This window comes from Asterias amurensis, chromosome 6 (assembly GCF_032118995.1).
Source record: "Asterias amurensis chromosome 6, ASM3211899v1".
In the NCBI taxonomy this organism is placed as follows: Eukaryota; Metazoa; Echinodermata; class Asteroidea; order Forcipulatida; family Asteriidae; genus Asterias; species Asterias amurensis.
Window position 1 is genome coordinate 11,934,909 of NC_092653.1, and position 27,087 is coordinate 11,961,995.

The window sequence follows — 27,087 nt, forward strand, 5'->3', positions numbered from 1 at the left end:
AAACATAAGGGTCAGTGGAAACACTTGTTTAACATGACCAGATGGATAGACACAATTGGGTTAGTACAAAGCTTTAGAACCCTTCAGCGCCTACAGGCGCTATCACTGGATCTACTTTTCAGTCAAAAACGGGACACATCACACAGCATTTTGGTTGGTAGTCTGGTTCTGTTTAGCCAAGTTTTTGTTTGTGTTAAAAAACACTTGTTAGTAAACGTGCTGTCCATGATAATAACATTTTGTTCAGTAACAAAACAGTTTGCAGGATTTTGTTAGTTTCATATAACGTAGGTTTTTGCTTGTTTAGTGTTTTGATGATAGGTATTAACATTTTTATCTCTCTGTTCTGATTATTCATTGTGTAAATTGAATTGAACTGAACTGAGACCAGTTAACTTCCGCTTTTTCACACCACACTACACAGTCCTCTTGTCTGTACACTTTTGTTGTTATTGTCTTTTGAATGAGATCTTCCTTAATTATATTAATAATCATAGCATAATTGGAACAATCAGCTGCTGCGAGAAGGCATTTCGAAACCAATGACTCCAAGTTGTGTTTAACAGAGACTTATTTTTTGCACGAGTTCAAAACGCTTTGTTGTGAAAAAAATGGAAACCAGTTTGTTTGCACCATAAAAAACCACCGAAGCATGTTAAAAAAACAGCCGTGCACGGTTATGATGCTCAATTGAAAACTTTTAGTGATTCATCTGTTCATAGCCTTGGTTTGCCATTTCGTGTATAATATCACTGAGCGGGAAGTTAAGAAGAGAGGTTGACACAAGCTAAGGGTTTCAAATAGAAATGAAAACCCCGTACTGTAAAGCAAGGTCAATGATTCCAGTGCCTTTGTCACCAGCATGGATACAATAATACGTGGATTTCAGGGAGTGTAATGTACGTTATACAGCTGACTGGTTCGCTATGGGCTAGTTTGACCGAATTATATTTCTTTTCCAACAATAAAGGAACACAAATTTACCAAGTGCTGACATTTTGTGCGACTATATACGCAGATTGTATGAGCTATTGCGTACCATTTGAACGTATACACACACAGAAACACATTGAACTTCGTAAAGGCACCAAAAACCGCTTATTTTAAAGGACATTTTCAGTAAAATCAACGCGTTCAGAGTGGGACCCGGTAGGGTTGAAGTCACCATGGAGTACAAAGATTTGATATACTCTGTTTTAGTGCTTTTTCTGGTCCTTCGGAGTGGTACATGTCGATCGACTGGAGCACCAAGTCAGGCCTGTTCATCTCTGACGCCAAGCCATTCTGGATCCTCACAGCCAAGCAGTACAAGTCCGTACCAACTAGAGCTGGTTTCTGGCAATACCTATGCTGCAGGAGGAAAAGTAACAGGTTGGTGTGTTTATGTTTTGAGATTGAGAAAATACACCAACTTGCACTGCTGATGCTTGTTCCGCAGACATTGCAAGGCAAGGGAAACGTTTCTGACAAAAATGTTTCTCAAAAGAGTTAATTTATATTCATAAACCCATTTCAATATTTTCTAAAATAAAATGAACTTTTGATATTGTAAACATTAGCTTTAAACATAACAACGTCCCATAGTTTTTGCAATTTCCATTTATAAAAGAAGAAATTGCTATCGGATTCTTTCGTTGGAAAGGTAATTTTTTGGTCAATCGTTAGTTTAAAAACATACCTAGTATCAATAAACCAGCGAAAATTTCGTCAGTTAATTGGGTTGTGTTAGAAGTTAAACACAGTGTACAGGTAAAGGTTAATAATGTTTTTAAATTCTTAAAAGCACTGAACACTATTGGTAATAACTCAAATAATTGTTATAATCTAAAAACCTTACGGGCAATGGAGAGCTGTTGATAGTATAAAACATTGTGAGAAACGGCTCCCTCTGAAGTAACGAATTTTTCGTGGGAAAAGTAATTTTCCACGAATTTCATTTCGAGACCTCACAATTAGATTTTAAGGTCTCGAAATCAAGGATCTGAAAGCACACAACTTCATGTGACAAGGATGTTTTTTTAAACTTCCATTATCATCTCTCAACCTCGACGACCAGTTGAGTTCAAATCTTCACAGGTTTGTTATTTTATGCATAATGGTGAGATACACCAAGCGAGAAGACTGTCTTTGGCAATTACCAATAGTGTCCAGTATCTTTAAGGCTTGTTTTGATTGCGTCAATCTAATTAAGGAAACCTAATCTATTGGATTGTGTTATAGTTTTCTCTAGCTTGTCAGTTGTTCAGACTGATGTATAAAGGTTTTCAATCACACATAAAAATATTTATATTTGTGGTTTATTATTTGATATATATATTTCTACCTTTCCACCAATAGGACGTCCGCCGGTCACCCTAATACTGGCTTTTTTTTAAGGTCTGCGTTAATACGACCAAAATTCGGTCGTCTTAAAGACATCGCTATTTTCAGCACAATTGATAGCATTTTCCAAAATCTTTTCAAGCAACCTTTTGAAGATTGTATTATTGGACCTGTCTTTTGATTTCCAAAAAAAATACAACATTTGTAAGATCGATTTGAACATCAACAGATTTTCGTTTATTTCGTTCTACATTGTTTATATTATACCATAAGGTGACAGTGGAAAAAATTCAATTTACTATCATTAAACAAAACAAAAATCGAAACAAAATGTTCAGGTGGTACATCAAAACCATTGGAAACTAATTTTTACCATTGCAACACTTTACCTATTGTTTTTATCAAAATATATTTCTGTGAACTACCGCAAAATCGTTATAGCGCCCTCTTGTGACCAATCACGACATTATTCCTGCTTTCTTGTTTGTAAAGGGTCTCATCCATGTACGCCCCGCTCCCGAACCAAACCGAAATAAACCGCGGTGTTCCTTAAAGAAAAAACACATCAACTTTGAGATTCAAGATTAACAGGATCCAAACGGGCGAAATTAGACGCGTCATTAGCGCTGTTGTGTTTCGGCGCCGTAATGTTTTGCCAAGACAAAATACCCTAATTATGTACGGCTCTACATAATTATTTTAATTGGTTTGATTCGTTATTATTTCACTCTTCTATGATTTCTAACTCAATCTAAAAATTGTAAGTCAACAGTAATTGATTTGTAATTAGTTTGGTGCATGAAATTGTGCCTGTTTATTAGTGTAGTGCACCCCAATAGCCCGCGCCGCACGGCGCCATCTACTGACTATTTTGTCAGCACTATTATTTTTTGTAAACAATTTTACTGTGGGGTTCGAGCGATTTGAACGGCATGCAATAACTCGTTAATCCCAGTCTAGTCACAACGGATCGTTTATAGTGAGACTTAGGCGGCGTGACCCTCTCAAAACGAGGCATAAATCCAGAGTTGCTATACGATGTACGAAGTAAGAAGGTATGAATTGTGTCCAGGGTACGAAGTGTCCAAAGTCACAAGATACAAAGTGCCCAGGGTACGAAGTGTCAATTACGAAGTGACCTGACACCATAGAGCTATGGTAATTGTCAAGACCAGTCTTCTCACTTGGTGTATCTCAACCCTTGCTTTTATATAGCTCTATGCCTGACACCACCTATACCAAGCTTGGGATCGATAGGCGATAGGCCTACCCAGATTTGTCACCCCAAAAATATGAATCCGATAATTAATATGGAATCCCACTGAGCCCGGTTCATACTTCCTGCGAATGCGATTGCGAAGCGACTGACTTTCTGTTTGTTGGTCATTGTATGGTAGTGTTTATCTGCAATGGTCATCTTATAATGGTTGGCCCCTGTGGTCGCCCTTATGCTGCATTATGTACTTGGACCGTGAAAAATTGCTCAGATCTGTGGTCACCCTAAGACTGACTTTTTGTTTGTTGGTCATCGTATGGTAGTGTTTATCTGCAATGGTCATCTTATAATGGTTAAATTCTGTGGTCGCGATAGGCCTACCCAGATTTGTCACCCAAAAAATATGAATCCGATAATTAATATGGAATCCCACTGAGCCCGGTTCATACTTCCTGCGAATGCGAATGCGAATGATGAGAAATAAATAAATAAAACTAATTTCCGATTGGAGTTTATCGCTCTGTCCCGCGCGTTTTATTCATGCATTGTACATAAACCACATGCAAATGTGTAATCAGCTTTTCACTATTTTCTCGTGACCCAGATGGCCGATCAATCTCAAACTTCTACAGGTTTGTCAGTTTATGTTTATGGTGGATTATATAAAGTACGTATGCACTGCCAGCAACTGTTTTGTTAGCAAAACCAATTCTGTATTTTTCCTTTAATTAGTGAATTATCTTCTTTTTTTTTTCCGTGTGATCAAATCTGAAAAAAAATATTATCACACTTGTGCAATGCACTTGGACAGTGAAAAATTGCTTAGATCTGTGGTCACCCTAAGACTGACTTTTTGTTTGTTGGTCATCGTATGGTATGTGTTTATCTGCAATGGTCATCTTATAATGGTTAAATTCTGTGGTCGCGATAGGCCTACCTAGATTTGTCACCCCAAAAATATGAATCCGATAATTAATATGGAATCCCACTGAGCCCGGTTCATACTTCCTGCGAATGCGAATGCGAATGCGAAGCGACTGACTTTTTGTTTGTTGGTCATCGTATGGTAGTGTTTATCTGCAATGGTCATCTTATAATGGTTAAATTCTGTGGTCGCGATAGGCCTACCCAGATTTGTCACCCCAAAAAATATGAATCCGATAATTAATATGGAATCCCACTGAGCCCGGTTCATACTTCCTGCGAATGCGAATGCGAATGCGAAGCGACTGACTTTTTGTTTGTTGGTCATCGTATGGTAGTGTTTATCTGCAATGGTCATCTTATAATGGTTAAATTCTGTGGTCGCGATAGGCCTACCCAGATGTGTCACCCCCAAAATATGAATCCGATAATTAATATGGAATCCCACTGAGCCCGGTTTGCCCTAAAGATTAAATCAGTTTAACAAAAACCCAATTAAAACAAAGAAATACTAGTAACAATACAACTTCAAGAATTTTACCTGTAGGGCCTATAGTGCTCGGGAAAGTAAGCCCCTATAGTAGTAGTCATGGTAATGGCTTTAAACAAAAATGATATTAAATAAATAAACACTTCGATAGTTTTCTCAAAAGACTGATTCAAACAATTAGTGAATTATCTTCATTTTTGCTTCCGTGTCATCAACTCTGAAAAAAAATATTATCACACTTGCGCAATGCACTTGGACCGTGAACAATTGCTTAGATCTGTGGTCACCCTAAGACTGACTTTTTGTTTGTTGGTCATCGTATGGTAGTGTTTATCTGCAATGGTCATCTTATAATGGTTAAATTCTGTGGTCGCCCTTATGCCGCATTATGCACTTGGACCGTGAACAATTGCTTAGATCTGTGGTCACCCTAAGACTGACTTTTTGTTTGTTGGTCATTGTATGGTAGTGTTTATCTGCAATGGTCATCTCATAATGGTTAAATTCTGTGGTTGCGATAGGCCTACCCAGATTTGTCACCCAAAAAATATGAATCCGATAATTAATATGGAATCCCACTGAGTCCGGTTTGCCCTAAAGATTAAATCAGTTTAACAAAAACCCAATTAAAACAAAGAAATTCTAGTAACAATACAACTTCAAGAATTTTACCTGTAGGGCCTATAGTGCTCGGGAAAGTAAGCCCCTATAGTGGTAGTCATGGTAGTGGCTTTAAACAAAAATGATATTAAATAAATAAACACTTTGATAGTTTTCTCAAAAGACTGATTCAAACAATTAGTGAATTATCTTCTTTTTTGCTTCCGTGTCATCAAATCTGAAAAAAAAAAAATATTATCACACTTAGAAATTGCTTAGATCTGTGGTCACCCAAAGACTGACTTTTTTGTTTGTTGGTCATTGTATGGTAGTGTTTATCTGCAATGGTCATCTTATAATGGTTAAATTCTGTGGTCGCGATAGGCCTACCCAGATTTGTCACCCAAAAAATATGAATCCGATAATTAATATGGAATCCCACTGAGCCCGGTTCATACTTCCTGCGAATGCGAATGCGAATGCGAATGCGAAGCGACTGACTTTTTGTTTGTTGGTCATCGTATGGTAGTGTTTATGTGCAATGGTCATCTTATAATGGTTAAATTCTGTGGTCGCCCTTATGCTGCATTACCACCTGATAAATATACACATGTTTTGATAAGTAAGACCTAAAGTCTAACTGCCCTATATATACCTCACGGTATACTAAACCTCAAAGACACAAACCGTTGAGAAAAAGAGTATCACTGTTCTTAGTGTGCATAGAATGAGTGTGACGACTAGTTATATAAGATCTAGACATTGTACATACTCGGCACGAAAGGAAGAAAAATTAAAAATATACGAAGCTAAGTTTTGGCCATTATGAAAAGTGTTTGGGGGGATAAAGGGGAAATGATTTTAGATCGCGTAATTTGGCTAACGGCATAAAACCTGACAAACTACACGAACCCTGAGGCTCTGAGGGATATTTTAGAAAAGGGAAATAGTTGAAAAGACAATGTATAAAAGGGGGAGGGGGGGGTTGGAGTGGGTAAGGTTATAAAAGGAATTATGAAAAAAGGAAAAAATAACTTGAAAGACAACTTATAAAAGGGAGGAAGGGGGGTTGGGTGGGTTAGGTTATAGAAGGATATTTTAGAAAAGGGAAATAATTTAAAAGACAAATTATAAAAGGGGGGTGGGGGGGGGGTAGGTTGTAGTTAGTTTGTTAAGCCGGCAACAAAGTACTTAACTTCCTCTTTTAGAAAAATAAAAATGTAAAAGCACGACTCATCAGGTGCAGTATGCTTTGAGGAAGGGCAGGTTTCGTCTCAGTGAGACTGCACGACCTGCCTGTTAAGTATTTTATAATAAATTTACTAGGTATGGAGGGGGTAGGGTTGGGATAAACTGTTGTTAAGTGAACATAAATTGTGAAAAACACAACGAAAGCCAACAAATGTTTGAAAACTATAAATAACGTAAAAATAAATAAAAACAATTGTGATGGGCTCACCGTGGACGACTGAGATTAGGGAATACAAGACAGAGAAACGGAAAGATGACCATGACTAATTGATGATAATTGAAAAGTAAAAATTATTTGAAAAGCGTATGTGCGTTTGTTTATAGGGCGCGCGCGTGAGATGTGTGTGCGTATATTTACCATTAGGTAGATAAGTAGCGTATGAATGTGCGCGACGCGTGCGTAAGATGATAGGGGGAAAAACATGAAAAAAAAATTGATGGGGGGGTTGTAGAATATGAATTATAAACATTTTTTTGAAATAAAAATGGGGTGAAGAATTTGAAAGCAAACTGGAGTGAAAGAAGTTACGAAACTTGAAGGAATAGAGTTAAGAAAAAGAAGTCAAAGTGATAGTTTAGTTATAACGAACAGCTTTTCAAGAACCACGGTTGCGAAAATGACGCTGTACTGATAGCACAAATGTTTTGATAAGTAAGACCTAAAGTCTAACTGCCCTATATGTACCTCACGGTATACTAAACCTCAAAGACACAAACCGTTGAGAAAAAGAGTATCACTGTTCTTAGTGTGCATGGAATGAGTGTGACGACTAGTTATATAAGATCTAGACATTGTACATACTCGGCACGAAAGGAAGAAACATTAAAAATATACGAAGCTAAGTTTTGGCCATTATGAAAAGTGTTTGGGGGGATAAAGGGGAAATGATTTTAGATCGCGTAATTTGGCTAACGGCACAAAACCTGACAAACTACACGAAACCTGAGGCTCTGAGGGATATTTTAGAAAAGGGAAATAGTTGAAAAGACAATTTATAAAAGGGGGAGGGGGTTGGAGTGGGTTAGGTTATAAAAGGAATTTTGAAAAAAAAAGAAAAAATAACTTGAAAGACAACTTATAAAAGGGAGGAAGGGGGGGTTGGGGTGGGTTAGGTTATAGAAGGATATTTTAGAAAAGGGAAATAATTTAAAAGACAAATTATAAAAGGGGGTGTGGGGGGGTTAGGTTGTAGTTAGTATGTTAAGCCGGCAACAAAGTACTTAACTTCCTCTTTTAGAAAAATAAAAATGTAAAAGCACGACTCATCAGGTGCAGTATGCTTTGAGGAAGGGCAGGTTTCGTCTCAGTGAGACTGCACGACCTGCCTGTTAAGTATTTTATAATAAATTTACTAGGTATGGCTTCTTTTTCTTAACTCTATTCCTTCAAGTTTCGTAACTTCTTTCACTCCAACTTGCTTTCAAATTCTTCACCCCATTTTTATTTCAAAAAAAATGTTTATAATTCATATTCTTCAACCCCCCCCCCCATTAATTTTTTCATGTTTTTCCCCCTCTCATCTTACGCACGCGTCGCGCACATTCATACGCTACTTATCTACCTAATGGTAAATATACGCACACACATCTCACGCGCGCGCCCTATAAACAAACGCACATACGCTTTTCAAATAATTTTTACTTTTCAATTATCATCAATTAGTCATGGTCATCTTTCCGTTTCTCTGTCTTGTATCAGCTTATCTCAGTCGTCCACGGTAAGCCCATCACAATTGTTTTTATTTATTTTTACGTTATTAGTATTCAAACATTTGTTGGCGTTCGTTGTGTTTTTCACAATTTATGTTCACTTAACAACAGTTTATCCCAACCCTACCCCCTCCATACCTAGTAAATTTATTATAAAATACTTAACAGGCAGGTCGTGCAGTCTCACTGAGACGAAACCTGCCCTTCCTCAAAGCATACTGCACCTGATGAGTCGTGCTTTTACATTTTTATTTTTCTAAAAGAGGAAGTTAAGTACTTTGTTGCCGGCTTAACATACTAACTACAACCTAACCCCCTACCCCCCCTTCCCCCTTTTATAATTTGCCTTTTAAATTATTTCTCTTTTCTAAAATAACCTAACCCACCCCAACCCCCCCTTCCCCCTTTTATAAGTTGTCTTTTAAGTTTTCTCTTTTTTTCTAAATTTCTTTTATAACCTAACCCACCCCACCCCCTCCCCTTTTATAAATTGTCTTTTCAACTATTTCCCTTTTCTAAAATATCCCTCAGAGCCTAAGGTTTCGTGTAGTTTGTCAGGTTTTATGCCGTTAGCCAATTTACGCGATCTGAAATCATTTCCCCTTCATCCCCCCAAACACTTTTCATAATGGCCAAAACTTAGCTTCGTATATTTTTTATTTTTCATATGTTCATAAATTGCACAATATATAGGGCAGTTAGACTTTAGGTCTTACTTATCAAAACATTCCTGCGAATGCGAATGCGAATGCGAAGCGACTGACTTTTTGTTTGTTGGTCATCGTATGGTAGTGTTTATCTGCAATGGTCATCTTATAATGGTTAAATTCTGTGGTCGCCCTTATGCTGCATTACCACCTGATAAATATACACATACACAAGGATTTGTTGTTGTAGTGAACTCTGCCAAGAGTTAATTATTCCGTACTCTGAATTCCGTGGTAAAACGCCAGTTCATAATAGTATAAGGGATTTCCTTTGATTTAATTCCATCCAGTGATATCCACTCATAAAGAAGTATACCAGTTCCCATTATAATACACTTTGCGACCAATTCGCAAAGGGTCCCAATTCCTCACTTTGCGAACGGTAAATTTCCAATCCGCAAAGGTTCCCACTTCTCGGCGATTTGCCAAAGAAGGTACCAGACTAATTACAATTATTATAAATATAAATGCACTCATTGACTGGAGAAAACTCCGGGTCAATGAGGTTCCCACTTCCAGCGAGTTGCCAAGAAGGTACCAAATTAATCTACTTCTTTATATACAATCACATCATTTTATTACCACCATATTTATCCATATCAATTCACATAAATTAATTTACCACTTCCTCACAGGCTACAATGCCTATTAGCTTCTTGTTTATAGGAACTACCTAAACTTACCGCCAAAGCAAATTTTGATATAAAAATTTGCCCAAACACCCCCCCCCCCTTTTTTTTTTTTTTTTTTTTTTTTTTTTTTACAAAACTTTCTCCGAGTGTGAAGTGGAGAACCTCAACCCGTCTGATAATTTTTGATGGAACCAATGAATCATGTATTGTCAGTACGCACCTTCCGGGAAGGGTTAATGAGATGGGGTTGTTTTATAACATGTGCGTTTTGCATCTCCCGAAGTATCTTCTTTGCATACATATTTAAATCCCAAGTGCAGCGTTTGTCTGCCCTCCTTTAACTTTACCTTGATACTTCGCCCTTAACAAAATGTCTGACCAAATTAACCGTGTGTTGGGTAGGATGTTCCTAATTACCTTTAGGCTCTCTTTACCCTATGTCTACTCTGTCCCGAATTTTCTTACAAGATATCTTTGGTCCCTAGATATAACACTATTGTCGTCGGGACCTCGCCTTTTGCCAGGTATCTCCTGAGCCTAGTACCAGTCGTCCAGGCGTGCCCCAGACACGTCTTTCCATGCCACTGTACTACCACTGTGCCGCTGCTGTGGCGAATGATACTGTCCCGGTACCCACGTTCTTGCTTCGGATTGATGAACATCTTTAGGCTCCCTGTTACCCTATGTCTTATCTGTCCCGAATTTTCCTTCACGATATCTTTGGTCCTTATATGTAACACTATTGTCGTCGGGATCTCGCCTTATGCCAGGAATCTCCTGAGCCTAGTACCAGCCGTCCAGGCGTGCCCCAGACACGCCTTTCCATGTCACTGTACCTCCACCGTGCCGCTGCTGTGGCGAATGATACTGTCCCGGTACCCACGTTCTTGCTTCGGATTGATGAACATCTTTAGGCTCCCTTTTACCCTATGTCTTATCTGTCCCGAATTTTCCTTCAAGATATCTTTGGTCCTTAGATGTAACACTATTGTCGTCGGGACCTCATATAAGTCAAATATGGTATGTCTGCAAGCTATGCTGCAACCGGATGAAGATGTCTGCAAGCTGTTTTTGTCTTCACTGTAAAAATTACACCCTGTAATTGAACCTATTTTTAATCATGCATCTTGTCATTTCATGTGTATGCTCTGTTACATTTTAATCCAACATTATAATGTCTGTTACTTTTTGTAACCACTTTACGAATTGTTGTCTTCACTGCCAATAATTACACCCTGTAACATGAATAACCGGATCACTCGATCATTTTTAATCATGCGTCTTCTCATCTCATGTACATACTCTGTACGTTTAGTCCCACATTATAATGTTTGTTACTTTTTGTAACGACCGAATTTTCGTCTTCACTGACTCTAATTACACCCTGTAACTTGAATAACCAGATCAACTGATAATTTTTAAGCATGCGCCTTTGTTTTTCATATACGTAAGCTTTACGGTTTAGCCCGCCTCCATTGTTCGTTACATTTTGTACCGACATTTTTACGACACAACGTGTCATTGCCATGGAACATCAGAGCTGTGTTGACCGCCAGATACGAAAAACCAACCGATATTGGAAACGTACACCTGATCTATGCAAATCAACGCTTTCAGGTTCAAGCTAGTACTGACCTCCCTGCTAAGCTATGGTAGCTGCTACTGTTACCGATGATACTTAAACTATATAACGACTAAGAAAAGACTAAATTAACAAAGCTTTAATGTGTATATTGATAGCATAGCCAGATAAGCCTTACCCTGGGTACCGCACCCAGTCCTATTCAATGTTCCCGCCAAACCATTGAACCGTGTAACTCTTTATACATAACAAGTATAAAGCATATAATAGATGTTAAATTTGCATCGGGGATAAAGAATATTAATTTTTTTTTTTTTTTTTGGGGGGGGGGGTTTTACCCATACACCGATGTGTGTTAGCACTGTATACTCAGTACTTTCCCGAAAAAAAAATTTAATAAGTATAAAGCAGATTTATTCTAATTCGCCCCAGGACCCAACCGAATAATTCAATATTTTGCAGACTGGCGGTAAAAACTAACCAGACTGCTCAGCACTGGAAATGTAATGGAACATCTTGAATCTTGCCGAGGGTCCAAGCGTCTACAATCCTCTTTCATCTTAGAAACAATGAAACTACCCGTGGGATCCTCCCAATTGTGCAATTTATGAACATATGAAATATAACTGCAAGCACAGAGAATCACACTGGATTCACCAACTCGAGACAGTCGAACCCTTTCGACTAAACATAAACACTGGTGTTAAATAGCTTCCCGTTACCCCCACTTCACTTCTGCTTGAGAACTATAATGTTGTTTATATTCTGTAACTCAAGTATAAATTAATTGTTTAAAGTTGTCCTATATTTTTGTTACTATAACTATCTCATGTAAGTAACCCCCCTTCTTTTTTTCACAGGTCCCTCATACCTATTTTTAATACCATCGTACCTTTGATCTTGCTTTTCTCTATTAATTGACCATTGTTAATTGCATCATGATGCAACTTGTTCTCTAATTCTACCCTTTCATGTTTCCCTGCATTGTTAACGAACAATGCATTTACCACTTTTATGGTCCAGTAACCCATCCTTTCATATGAAACCTCCTTTGTCCTCGCCACTTTACTCGTATTGGTTCATAGCCACCAATTGTTTCTGAAATAGAAACTTTGATTGGCTGTTATTTTCCCGCTTCTTTCTTTCCCGCTTCTTACTTCATTTAATCCATTTCCCCTCTCTTTTTCTATGAATGGATATGTATTTGTTTGTACTTGTTTTATGCCTCTGAACTAGGTCCGGTTTGGATCGAAAGCTAAGGCCATCTATACCCTATTCATTAAACATATGAAATACCAGATACGTATGTACCAATGGAAGAAGATGCAAAGGTCTTTAATTTTAATATTATGCAATAGGCTACCCCTTGATTTATGGAAGCTGGCCATTTAGTGCCTAATAATGATCAATCATTCCGAAAGGTCATAATGAAACTTGGTATTGCCCTTCTATTCTTTATGTACACTTTGTTCTAGAGCTTGATTAACACATGGTGCTGTGACGTGCAATGCCCATAATTCATCGTCAATTATGCCCATGATCTAACTGGTGTTAATTGCTGCCTCATTCTAAAAGTGCGCCATCCCCCCTTATTGGACGAGCTGCTGCTCTCTGTGCGTACGATCTGACAATATTTCAATAATTCTATGTGTTCTATGGAGATGAGCTCGCAAATACACTGCTACATAAGTCAAAAAATGCAGAGGTCCATGTATGTATGTATAGAAGTAATTGGACGCCTGTAATAATAATAATAATAATATGAACACTTATAGTGCGCCGGTATCCACCACAAGTGATGCTCATGGCGCAAGGAAGAAACACAAAATTAATGAAAAGCAGCTGTGAAAAAGTGGGTTTTGAGGGCCTCTTTGAACTTATGAATAGAGGACAAGTTACGGATATTAAGAGGCAGATTATTCCAAAGTAAAGGACCAGCATGAGAAAAAGCCCTGTCACCCCAACTGTTGTGGGTGTGGGGAACAACCAGTAATGACGAAGTGGATGATCTAAGACATCTGGAAGGATTGTAACGGGTAATTAATTGACAATTATACTGAGGAGCAGAACCATGTAAAGAATGAAAAACAAGCAGAAGTAATTTGTATTGAATGCGATATTGAACAGGGAGCCAGTGAAGTGCATTTAAAACCGGAGTGATATGGGTTCTCCTAGAGGACAAAGTGACCAGCCGAGCTGCAGTGTTTTGCAGTCGTTGCAAACGAGAGATTTGATTCTGTTGTAGAAGACAGAAGAGAGAATTACAATAATCAAACCGGGAAGAAATCAGAGCATGAACAATCTTTTCTGTGGTAGAACGAGTTAAGTATTGACGGATAAAGCCCAGATTTCTTAATTGATACCAAACTGATTTACATATGTTAGAAACCTGGTTAGACATAGACATAGCAGAGTCAAATGTAACACCTAGATTTTTACAGACTACAGAAGGCTTAATTTTACAATTACCAATGTTGATGAGAGAGACTTTGACCTTGGCCAGATGAGCTACAGAACCAAGTAAAATCATTTCAGATTTGTCATTGTTTAACTTGAGTGAATGGGATCCCATCCATTGTATGACATCAACTAAGCATGATTCTAGTTTGTGGATGGCACAAAGGAGATAGGATCAGATTGAGTCCCATTTATGTACATGACTTGCTGGCGATTAGTCAGGTAGGATTTAAACCAATCTAACACAACGTCTTGAATACCAAGGGATGAGAGAATATTTAAGAGAATGTCATGATGAACAGTGTCGAAAGCGGATGAAAGGTCTAACGAAACTAAGACAGTTATCCGCCCAAGGTCCATCTCCATGAGAATGTCATTAGATAAGTTCACGAGGAGTGTCTCAACACTGTGGTGTGCCCGATACGCAGACTGTCGACTATCGAGAAGATTGTTTTCACGGAGGTAGTCTGACAGTCTTGAGAAGACCACTCGTTCGAGTACCTTGTATATGTATGGAAGATTCGAGATAGGACGGTAGTTTTTGAGCAATTCTGGATTTAAAGACGATTTTTTGAGTGTAGGATGAACGTGGGCTAGCTTGAGAGCTGCAGGAACAACACCATTGTTCATACTCAAATTAACAATCTCCGCAACAATGGGTGCAAATATATGAGAACAATCCTTCAACAACATAGTGGGGATGGGGTCCAAGTCACAAGATTTCGCAGGAGTGTGACGAATGAGAGACTCAATTTCCTCTGTAGAAGTAGGCTCAAAGGAATCGAAAACTGTAATTGTTCTAGAAGGTCGTTGCAAAATGTCAGGAGATAGGCTGGTGCATATAGCATCGATCTTGTTTGTGAAGAACTCACCAAAGAGCCGAGCAAGAGATATACTGCAACTGTGAGTAGGAAGTGGAGAAGCTTGCTTGCGATTAAGAAGTTGATTAGCCACACGAAACAGACGTTTTGTGTCATGTCCACAGTCATCAACAACTTCATTATAATAAGCACGTTTATACTTGCAGTTGAGGGAACTGACGTGCTGACGTTGCTTGCGGTAAAGGTCACGATCCACCTCCAATCCAGAGGATCGCCACCTTTTTTTCAGTTGTCTCCGTTTTCGTTTCTCGACGGAAACAGTGGGGTTGTACCATGGGGCATGAGAACGAAACTTGACGGGGCGAGATTTAGCAGGAGCATGGACATCCAGTAAAGTTTTAAGGGTGGAATTATAGCAATCGATCAGATTGGCAATCCCATCGGAACAGCTCGCTATAATGTTACTCTGTTGAACATCCGCAGCGAAGGAAAGTCTATCAATGGCTTTGATGTTTCTCAGGACTTTTGTTCGACAGACGGGGCGTGGCTTTTCCAAGTGTAACTGGCCTACGATGGCAGAGTGGTCAGAAATGCCAGGAACAACATCAAGGTCAGAGAAGAAATTGCTGTCAGCAATAAGTGCGATGAAAACATCTAGGATGTGACCATGGTCATGGGTGGGTGACAAGATTCTCTGCCTGAGACCATAACCGACAAGCAAGTCATTGAAGCGTTTGGTGTTAGGAGCCGATACATTATCAAAATGAATGTTCAGGTCACCAGTTATTACAAGCGGAGTACACTTCAAGGTAGAATCTTCGAGAAGGGGTGTAAACCCGTCCACAAAGTTGGCAAAAGGATATTGGTGCCCAGGGGGTCTGTAGACAACAATAAGGTCCACACTTCTACCGGTAGAGAATTTATGGTAGCAGACATTGTTTCGAAAGATTGATAGTCCGGAGAAGATTTGACATTGACATTCAGTACATCACGAAATAAAATGCCAACTCCACCTCCTCGTCGGCTAGCTCTTGGCTGGTGTTTAAAGATGAAGCCAGTTGGGGTCAGATCAGCAATTACTGCGTCATCCAATGGAGTCAGCCAGGTTTCGCAAATGCACACTATATCAAATCCATTGTCATTAACATAGTCCTGAAATTCCGTGGATTTGTTCCGGAGTGAACGTGCATTTATGGTGCAGAGCAATAACTGGTTATTATTCAGTTCAGGTGTAGAATAAATACTGGTTCGATGGAAGAGATTCCTTCTAATAGCAATTTCCTCCTGTTTTCTAGGGGATCTTCGCCCGCGATGTGTCTTTCCCTTCTTAGAAATACCAAGAAATACCATTCTTTCCCATACATCTTTCTCCAGTCTGTGGGTACGTGTATGTAGATTGGACGGATTAAGGCTATGGAGAAAGCTTTGCTCGTAAGTTACCTTATCATTCAGTGTCATTGAAATGTTTCCATGGCTGTCAGGTTCATGAGATGCAGGACCAGGGTTGGGACAAATGTCTCCCGATCTTAAAAGCAACAGGTTAAAGGTAGCGGTTGAGTTGGCGTAATAACACACAGGGCTGCCATAGCAATACTTGACTGTCGCTGGTGTATTGTTCTGTGGAAGGGGGGTGGAACACTGGATACACTTTCCATTGCACAGAAGGACAAAGAAGACAATGGTCGTGAAGTCAACTTGCTCCATTGTTGAACAGTAGTTGTATTGTCAAGGCAACAGTAGCTATAGCGTTGTGTACAGGGGTTGAGTAAGCAAGTTGTAATGGTGGGGGTGTGTGGAAGAGATGGCATATAATTCTATCAGCAAAAGTCAAAAAGTTGCCTCCTCTACAGATCAGTAAAAGTCCACTCAAGAGCCTTTAAAATTGTCGTACTGGTTCCACAGGAGTTTAACTATCAGATGATCCAACAAAAATATGCTTACTTATGATGAATGCAGAAAAGACACCATAATAAACGAGAGCTGTGTTTATTATCTTTCCATATATAAAACCCCCCTCGTTTACAGCCAGCAATAATTATTGTGTCTTGACCGCTATTTGTACTACTAAAGGGTCACTCTGCTTTATAAGATCACAGCGAAATCCACAAACTCTCTATGAATAATCTTAAAAATTTTAAGGTTAGCGGTAGGCTATTTGTACTACTATAGGGTCACTCTTTTAAGATCACAGCGAAATCCACAAACTCGCTATGAATAATCTTAAAAATTTTAATGTTAGCGGTAGGCCCTCGCCCAATTCGCTACAAACCGATATAAATGGATTAAAGGGAGTTGATGGTTAATTCATATGCTGCATGTTATTCGCCATCGGTATGCTTCAAGAGCCCGCTGTGCAATCAATGGACCCCAACATGCTACTGCTCCCTACTGTACTTATTTTGCACCCTGCATTTGAAAGTTGGGCACCACCCAGTTCTATTGAAGATGATGTCCCTCCTAACCTACTACATGCCCCATCCCTGTTATGTATGGAATACCCTGAATATTGACTAGAGTTTGCCATGTTGTACACTAAACTACTAGGCTTACTTATTCCTGATTGGCCTGACTGACACAAGCTCTGAGTAACTTTCATATTAAACGGCAAGCTGCCAGAAAAAATTATGATTGTCCGCCCTTTCTTGTCCTTGTGTACCTGTACTCATGCTTTGAGAATGTTGGCCCGTTATACCCCGAGTTACGTGTAAAGGCCGTGAAATATCCTGACTATTAATCTGTGGGATGTTCGCAATTATTGGCCCTTTATACATACTAGATGTTTGAAACCTTTCCGTATTCACGGTACTCGTGTTACCTACTAGCGTTACTGTTGGGGCTGTACTTGCCCCAGCATTAGGTCTGAAAATGTAGCGACTCACCCGATTGGCCCGGCTTATAGTAAGCCATCGGCTTCACCACTCTCTGTAGCCGCCCATCTTCGCCCTCCTCATCAGGTATCACTTGGATTTCTTCAATGCGGTTCCCACTTCCAGCGAGTTGCCAAAAAGAACAATTAAACCACGTCTGAATGCGCCCTGACAATCCCAATCGCTTATAGCCCCGACTGTGCAACCTGACTATAATTATGCATATTTCCTGGTGTTAAATCGGTTTACTGCATTACGCATTAAACCCTATTATGCACTTGGACCGTGAACAATTGCTGAGATCTGTGGTCACCCTAAGACTGACTTTTTGTTTGTTGGTCATCGTATGGTATAGTGTTTATCTGCAATGGTCATCTTATAATGGTTAAATTCTGTGGTCGCGATAGGCCTACCCAGATTTGTCACCCAAAATATATGAATCCGATAATTAATATGGAATCCCACTGAGCCCGGTTCATACTTCCTGCGAATGCGAATGCGAATGATGAGAAATAAATAAATAAAACTAATTTTCGATTGGAGTTTATCGCTCCGTCCCGAGCGTTTTATTCATGCATTGTACATGAACCACATGCAAATGTGTAATCAGCTTTTCACGATTTTCTCGTGACCCAGATGGCCGATCAATCTCAAACTTCTACAGGTTTGTCAGTTTATGTATATGGTGGATTATATTAAGTACGTATACACTGCCAGCAACTGTTTTGTTAGCAAAAACCAATTCTGTAATGTTCCTATAATTAGTGAATTATCTTCCTTTTTTCTTCCGTGTCATCAAATCTGAAAAAAAATATTATCACACTTGCGCAATGCACTTGGACCGTGAAAAATTGCTTAGATCAGTGGTCACCCTAAGACTGACTTTTTGTTTGTTGGTCCTCGTATGGTAGTGTTTATCTGCAATGGTCATCTTATAATGGTTAAATTCTGTGGTCGCGATAGACCTACCCAGATTTGTCACCCCAAAAATATGAATCCGATAATTAATATGGAATCCCACTGAGCCCGGTTCATACTTCCTGCGAATGCGAATGCGAATGCGAATGCGAAGCGACTGACTTTTTGTTTGTTGGTCATCGTATGGTAGTGTTTATCTGCAATGGTCATCTTATGATGATTAAATTCTGTGGTCGCGATAGGCCTACCCAGATGTGTCACCCCCAAAATATGAATCCGATAATTAATATGGAATCCCACTGAGCCCGGTTTGCCCTAAAGATTAAATCAGTTTAACAAAAACTCAATTAAAACAAAGAAATACTAGTAACAATACAACTTCAAGAATTTTACCTGTAGGGCCTAAAGTGCTCGGGAAAGTAAGCCCCTATAGTAGTAGTCATGGTAATGGCTTTAAACAAAAATGATATTAAATAAATAAACACTTCGATAGTTTTCTCAAAAGACTGATTCAAACAATTAGTTAATTATCTTCCTTTTTGCTTCCGTGTCATCAAATCTGAAAAAAAAAAAATATTATCACACTTGCGCAATGCACTTGGACCGTGATCAATTGCTTAGATCTGTGGTCATACTGACTTTTTGTTTGTTGGTCATTGTATGGTAGTGTTTATAGTCATCTTATATGGCAATGGTCATCTTATAAAGGTTAAATTCGGTGGTCGCCCTTATGCTGCATTATGCACTTGGACCGTGAACAATTGCTGAGATCTGTGGTCACCCTAAGACTGACTTTTTGTTTGTTGGTCATCGTATGGTAGTGTTTATCTGCAATGGTCATCTTATAATGGTTAAATTCTGTGGTCGCTCTTATGCTGCATTATGCACTTCGACCGTGAACATTAGCTTAGATCTGTGGTCACCCTAAGACTGACTTTTTGTTTGTTGGTCATCGTATGGTAGTGTTTATCTGCAATGGTCATCTTATAATGGTTAAATTCTGTGGTCGCGATAGGCCTACCCAGGTGTGTCACCCCAAAAATATGAATCCGATAATTAATATGGAATCCCACTGAGCCCGGTTTGCCCTAAAGATTAAATCAGTTTAACAAAAACCAAATTAAAACAAAGAAATACTAGTAACAATACAACTTCAAGAATTTTACCTGTAGGGCCTAAAGTGCTCGGGAAAGTAAGCCCCTATAGTAGTAGTCATGGTAATGGCTTTAAACAAAAATGATATTAAATAAATAAACACTTCGATAGTTTTCTCAAAAGACTGATTCAAACAATTAGTGAATTATCTTCCTTTTTGCTTCCGTGTCATCAAATCTGACAAAAAAAAAAAATATTGTCACACTTGCGCAAAGCACTTGGACCGTGAAAAATTGCTTAGATCTGTGGTCACCCTAAGACTGACTTTTTATTTGTTGGTCATCGTATGGTAGTGTTTATCTGCAATGGTCATCTTATTAAATTCTGTGGTCGCGATAGGCCTACCCAGATTTGTCACCCAAAAAATATGAATCCCATAATTAATATGGAATCCCACTGAGCCCGGTTCATACTTCCTGCGAATGCGAATGCGAATGCGAATGCGAATGATGAGAAATAAATAAATAAAACTAATTTCCGATTGGAGTTTATCGCTCTGTCCCGAGCGTTTTATTCATGCATTGTACATAAACCACATGCAAATGTGTAATCAGCTTTTCACTATTTTCTCGTGACCCAGATGGCCGATCAATCTCAAACTTCTATATGTTTGTCAGTTTATGTATATGGTGGATTATATAAAGTACGTATACACTGCCAGCAATTGTTTTGTTAGCAAAAACCAATTCTGTAATGTTCCTATAATTAGTGAATTATCTTCCTTTTTTCTTCCGTGTCATCAAATCTGAAAAAAAAATATTATCACCCTTGCGCAATGCTCTTGGACCGTGAAAAATTGCTTAGATCTGTGGTCACCCTAAGACTGACTTTTTGTTTGTTGGTAATCGTATGGTAGTGTTTATCTGCAATGGTCATCTTATAATGGTTAAATTCTGTGGTCGCCCTTATGCTGCATTATGCACATGGACAGTGAACAATTGCTTAGATCTGTGGTCACCCTAAGACTGACTTTTTGTTTGTTGGTCATTGTATGGTAGTGTTTGTCTGCCATGGTCATCTTATAATGGTTAAATTCTGTGGTCGCGATAGGCCTACCCTGATTTGAAACCCAAAAAATATGACTCCGATAATTAATATGGAATCCCACTGAGTTCGGTTTGCCCTAAAGATTAAATCAGTTTAACAAAAACCCAATTAAAACAAAGAAATACTAGTAACAATACAACTTCAAGAATTTTACCTGTAGGGCCTAAAGTGCTCGGGAAAGTAAGCCCCTATAGTAGTAGTCATGGTAATGGCTTTAAACAAAAATGATATTAAATAAATAAACACTTCGATAGTTTTCTCAAAAGACTGATTCAAACAATTAGTTAATTATCTTCCTTTTTGCTTCCGTGTCATCAAATCTGAAAAAAAAAAATATTATCACACTTGCGCAATGCACTTGGACCGTGATCAATTGCTTAGATCTGTGGTCATACTGACTTTTTGTTTGTTGGTCATTGTATGGTAGTGTTTATAGTCATCTTATATGGCAATGGTCATCTTATAAAGGTTAAATTCGGTGGTCGCCCTTATGCTGCATTATGCACTTGGACCGTGAACAATTGCTGAGATCTGTGGTCACCCTAAGACTGACTTTTTGTTTGTTGGTCATCGTATGGTAGTGTTTATCTGCAATGGTCATCTTATAATGGTTAAATTCTGTGGTCGCTCTTATGCTGCATTATGCACTTCGACCGTGAACATTAGCTTAGATCTGTGGTCACCCTAAGACTGACTTTTTGTTTGTTGGTCATCGTATGGTAGTGTTTATCTGCAATGGTCATCTTATAATGGTTAAATTCTGTGGTCGCGATAGGCCTACCCAGGTGTGTCACCCCAAAAATATGAATCCGATAATTAATATGGAATCCCACTGAGCCCGGTTTGCCCTAAAGATTAAATCAGTTTAACAAAAACCAAATTAAAACAAAGAAATACTAGTAACAATACAACTTCAAGAATTTTACCTGTAGGGCCTAAAGTGCTCGGGAAAGTAAGCCCCTATAGTAGTAGTCATGGTAATGGCTTTAAACAAAAATGATATTAAATAAATAAACACTTCGATAGTTTTCTCAAAAGACTGATTCAAACAATTAGTGAATTATCTTCCTTTTTGCTTCCGTGTCATCAAATCTGAAAAAAAAATATTATCACACTTGCGCAATGCACTTGGACCGTGAACAATTGCTTAGATCTGTGGTCACCCTAATACTGACTTTTTGTTTGTTGGTCATTGTATGGTAGTGTTTATGGTCATATTATATGGCAATGGTCAACTTATAATGGTTAAATTCTGTGGTCGCCCTTATGCCGCATTATGCACTTGGACCGTGAACAATTGCTGAGATCTGTGGTCACCCTAAGACTGACTTTTTGTTTGTTGGTCATCGTATGGTAGTGGATATGTGCAATGGTCATCTTATAATGGTTAAATTCTGTGGTCGCGATAGGCCTACCCAGATTTGTCACCCCCAAAATATAAATCCGATAATTAATATGGAATCCCACTGAGCCCGGTTCATACTTCCTGCGAATGCGAATGCGAAGCGACTGACTTTTTGTTTGTTGGTCATCGTATGGTAGTGTTTATCTGCAATGGTCATCTTATAATGGTTAAATTCTGTGTTCGCGATAGGCCTACCCAGATGTGTCACCCCCAAAATATGACTCCGATAATTAATATGGAATCCCACTGAGTTCGGTTTGCCCTAAAGATTAAATCAGTTTAACAAAAACCCAATTAAAACAAAGAAATACTAGTAACAATACAACTTCAAGAATTTTACCTGTAGGGCCTTTAGTGCTCGGGAAAGTAAGCCCCCTGTAGTAGTAGTCATGGTAATGGCTTTAAACAAAAATTATATTAAATAAATAAACACTTCGGTAGTTTTCTCAAAAGACTGATTCAAACATTAGTTAATTATATTCCTTTTTGCTTCCGTGTCATCAACTCTGAAAAAAAAATATTATCACACTTGCGCAATGCACTTGGACCGTGAACAATTGCTTAGATCTGTGGTCACCCTAAGACTGACTTTTTGTTTGTTGGTCATCGTATGGTAGTGTTTATCTGCAGTGGTCATCTTATTAAATTCTGTGGTCGCGATAGGCCTACCCAGATTTGTCACCCAAAAAATATGAATCCCATAATTAATATGGAATCCCACTGAGCCAGGTTCATACTTCCTGCGAATGCGAATGCGAATGCGAATGCGAATGATGAGAAATAAATAAATAAAACTAATTTCCGATTGGAGTTTATCGCTCTGTCCCGAGCGTTTTATTCATGCATTGTACATAAACCACATGCAAATGTGTAATCAGCTTTTCACTATTTTCTCGTGACCCAGATGGCCGATCAATCTCAAACTTCTATATGTTTGTCAGTTTATGTATATGGTGGATTATATAAAGTACGTATACACTGCCAGCAACTGTTTTGTTAGCAAAAACCAATTCGTTAATGTTCCTATAATTAGTGAATTATCTTCCTTTTTTCTTCCGTGTCATCAAATCTGAAAAAAAAATATCATCACCCTTGCGCAATGCTCTTGGACCGTGAAAAATTGCTTAGATCTGTGGTCACCCTAAGACTGACTTTTTGTTTGTTGGTCATCGTATGGTAGTGTTTATCTGCAATGGTCATCTTATAATGGTTAAATTCTGTGGTCGCCCTTATGCTGCATTATGCACATGGACAGTGAACAATTGCTTAGATCTGTGGTCACCCTAAGACTGACTTTTTGTTTGTTGGTCATTGTATGGTAGTGTTTGTCTGCCATGGTCATCTTATAATGGTTAAATTCTGTGGTCGCGATAGGCCTACCCAGATTTGAAACCCAAAAAATATGAATCCGATAATTAATATGGAATCCCACTGAGTCCGGTTTGCCCTAAAGATTAAATCAGTTTAACAAAAACCCAATTAAAACAAAGAAATACTAGTAACAATGCAACTTCAAGAATTTTACCTGTAGGGCCTATAGTGCTCGGGAATGTAAGCCCCTATAGTAGTAGTCATGGTAATGGCTTTAAACAAAAATGATATTAAATAAATAAACACTTCGGTAGTTTTCTCAAAAGACTGATTCAAACAATTAGTGAATTATCTTCCTTTTTGCTTCCGTGTCATCAAATCTGAAAAAAAGAATATTATCACACTTGCGCAATGCACTTTGACCGTGAAAAATTGCTTAGATCTGTGGTCACCCTAAGACTGACTTTTTGATTGTTGGTCATCGTATGGTAGTGTTTATCTGCAATGGTCATCTTATACTGGTTAAATTCTGTGGTCGCCCTTATGCTGCATTATGCACTTGGACCGTGAACAATTGCTTAGATCTGTGGTCACCCTAAGACTGACTTTTTGTTTGTTGGTCATTGTATGGTAGTGTTTATCTGCAATGGTCATCTTATAATGGTTAAATTCTGTGGTCGCGAAAGGCCTACCCAGATTTGTCACCCAAAAAATATGAATCCGATAATTAATATGGAATCCCACTGAGCCCGGTTTGCCCTAAAGATTAAATCAGTTTAACAAAAAACCAATTAAAACAAAGAAATACTAGTAACAATGCAACTTCAAGAATTTTACCTGTAGGGCCTTTAGTGCTCGGGAATGTAAGCCCCTGTAGTAGTAGTCATGGTAATGGCGTTAAACGAAAATGATATTAAATAAATAAACACTTCGATAGTTTTCTCAAAAGACTGATTCAATCAATTAGTTAATTATCTTCCTTTTTGCTTCCGTGTCATCAACTCTGCAAAAAAATTTTTATCACACTTGCGCAATGCACTTGGACCGTGAACAATTGCTTAGATCTGTGGTCACCCTAATACTGACTTTTTGTTTGTTGGTCATTGTATGGTAGTGTTTATCTGCAATGGTCATCTTATAACGGTTAAATTCTGTGGTCGCGATAGGCCTACCCAGATTTGTCACCCAAAAAATATGAATCCGATAATTAATATGGAATCCCACTGAGCCCGTTTCATACTTGCTGCGAATGCGAATGCGAATGCGAAGCGACTGACTTTTTGTTTGTTGGTCATCGTATGGTAGTGTTTATCTGCAATGGTCATCTCATAATGGTTAAATTCTGTGGTCGCGATAGGCCTACCCAGATTTGTCACCCAAAAAATATGAATCCGATAATTAATATGGAATCACACTGAGCCCGGTTCATACTTCCTGCGAATGCGAATGCGAATGCGAAGCGACTGACTTTTTGTTTGTTGGTCATCGTATGGTAGTGTTTATCTGCAATGGTCATCTTATAATGGTTAAATTATGTGGTCGCGATAGGCCTACCCAGACGTGTCACCCCAAAAATATGAATCCGATAATTAATATGGAATCCCACTGAGCCCGTTTGATACTTGCTGCGAATACGAATGCGAATGCGAATGCGAAGCGACTGACTTTTTGTTTGTTGGTCATCGTATGGTAGTGTTTATCTGCAATGGTCATCTTATAATGGTTAAATTCTGTGGTCGCGATAGGCCTACCCAGATTTGTCACCCAAAAAATATGAATCTGATAACTCATATGGAATCCCACTGAGCCCGGTTTGCCCTAAAGATTAAATCAGTTTAACAAAAACTCAATTAAAACAAAGAAATACTAGTAACAATGCAACTTCAAGAATTTTACCTGTAGGGCCTATAGTGCTCGGGAAAGTAAGCCCCTATAGTAGTAGTCATGGTAATGGGTTTAAACAAAAATGATATTAAATAAATAAACACTTCGGTAGTTTTCTCAAAAGACTGATTCAAACAATTAGTGAATTATCTTCCTTTTTGCTTCCGTGTCATCAAATCTGAAAAAAAAAAATATAATCACACTTGCGCAATGCACTTGGACCGTGAAAAATTGCTTAGATCTGTGGTCACCCTAAGACTGACTTTTTGTTTGTTGGTCATTGTATGGTAGTGTTTATCTGCAATGGTCATCTTATTAAATTCTGTGGTCGCGATAGGCCTACCCAGATTTGTCACCCAAAAAATATGAATCCCATAATTAATATGGAATCCCACTGAGCCCGGTTCATACTTCCTGCGAATGCGAATGCGAATGCGAATGCGAATGATGAGAAATAAATAAATAAAACTAATTTCCGATTGGAGTTTATCGCTCTGTCCCGAGCGTTTTATTCATGCATTGTACATAAACCACATGCAAATGTGTAATCAGCTTTTCACTATTTTCTCGTGACCCAGATGGCCGATCAATCTCAAACTTCTATATGTTTGTCAGTTTATGTATATGGTGGATTATATAAAGTACGTATACACTGCCAGCAACTGTTTTGTTAGCAAAAACCAATTCGTTAATGTTCCTATAATTAGTGAATTATCTTCCTTTTTTCTTCCGTGTCATCAAATCTGAAAAAAAAATATTATCACCCTTGCGCAATGCTCTTGGACCGTGAAAAATTGCTTAGATCTGTGGTCACCCTAAGACTGACTTTTTGTTTGTTGGTCATCGTATGGTAGTGTTTATCTGCAATGGTCATCTTATAATGGTTAAATTCTGTGGTCGCCCTTATGCTGCATTATGCACATGGACAGTGAACAATTGCTTAGATCTGTGGTCACCCTAAGACTGACTTTTTGTTTGTTGGTCATTGTATGGTAGTGTTTGTCTGCCATGGTCATCTTATAATGGTTAAATTCTGTGGTCGCGATAGGCCTACCCAGATTTGAAACCCAAAAAATATGAATCCGATAATTAATATGGAATCCCACTGAGTCCGGTTTGCCCTAAAGATTAAATCAGTTTAACAAAAACCCAATTAAAACAAAGAAATACTAGTAACAATGCAACTTCAAGAATTTTACCTGTAGGGCCTATAGTGCTCGGGAATGTAAGCCCCTATAGTAGTAGTCATGGTAATGGCTTTAAACAAAAATGATATTAAATAAATAAACACTTCGGTAGTTTTCTCTAAAGACTGATTCAAACAATTAGTGAATTATCTTCCTTTTTGCTTCCGTGTCATCAAATCTGAAAAAAAAGAATATTATCACACTTGCGCAATGCACTTTGACCGTGAAAAATTGCTTAGATCTGTGGTCACCCTAAGACTGACTTTTTGATTGTTGGTCATCGTATGGTAGTGTTTATCTGCAATGGTCATCTTATACTGGTTAACTTCTGTGGTCGCCCTTATGCTGCATTATGCACTTGGACCGTGAACAATTGCTTAGATCTGTGGTCACCCTAAGACTGACTTTTTGTTTGTTGGTCATTGTATGGTAGTGTTTATCTGCAATGGTCATCTTATAATGGTTAAATTCTGTGGTCGCGAAAGGCCTACCCAGATTTGTCACCCAAAAAATATGAATCCGATAATTAATATGGAATCCCACTGAGCCCGGTTTGCCCTAAAGATTAAATCAGTTTAACAAAAAACCAATTAAAACAAAG

General features: G+C 38.5%; 1 protein-coding gene across 1 annotated transcript in view; it reads left to right on the plus strand.

Moving 5' to 3' along the window:
- The first annotated feature begins 1,027 nt into the window (after positions 1-1,027).
- LOC139938018 (adhesion G-protein coupled receptor G7-like) overlaps positions 1,028-27,087 on the plus strand; it is a 244,279-nt gene continuing 218,219 nt past the window's right edge. The window contains exon 1 of the mRNA XM_071933373.1: positions 1,028-1,371. Coding sequence (XP_071789474.1) covers positions 1,167-1,371 — 205 coding nt within the window. The 5' untranslated portion in view covers positions 1,028-1,166. The remainder of the gene's footprint in view (positions 1,372-27,087) is intronic.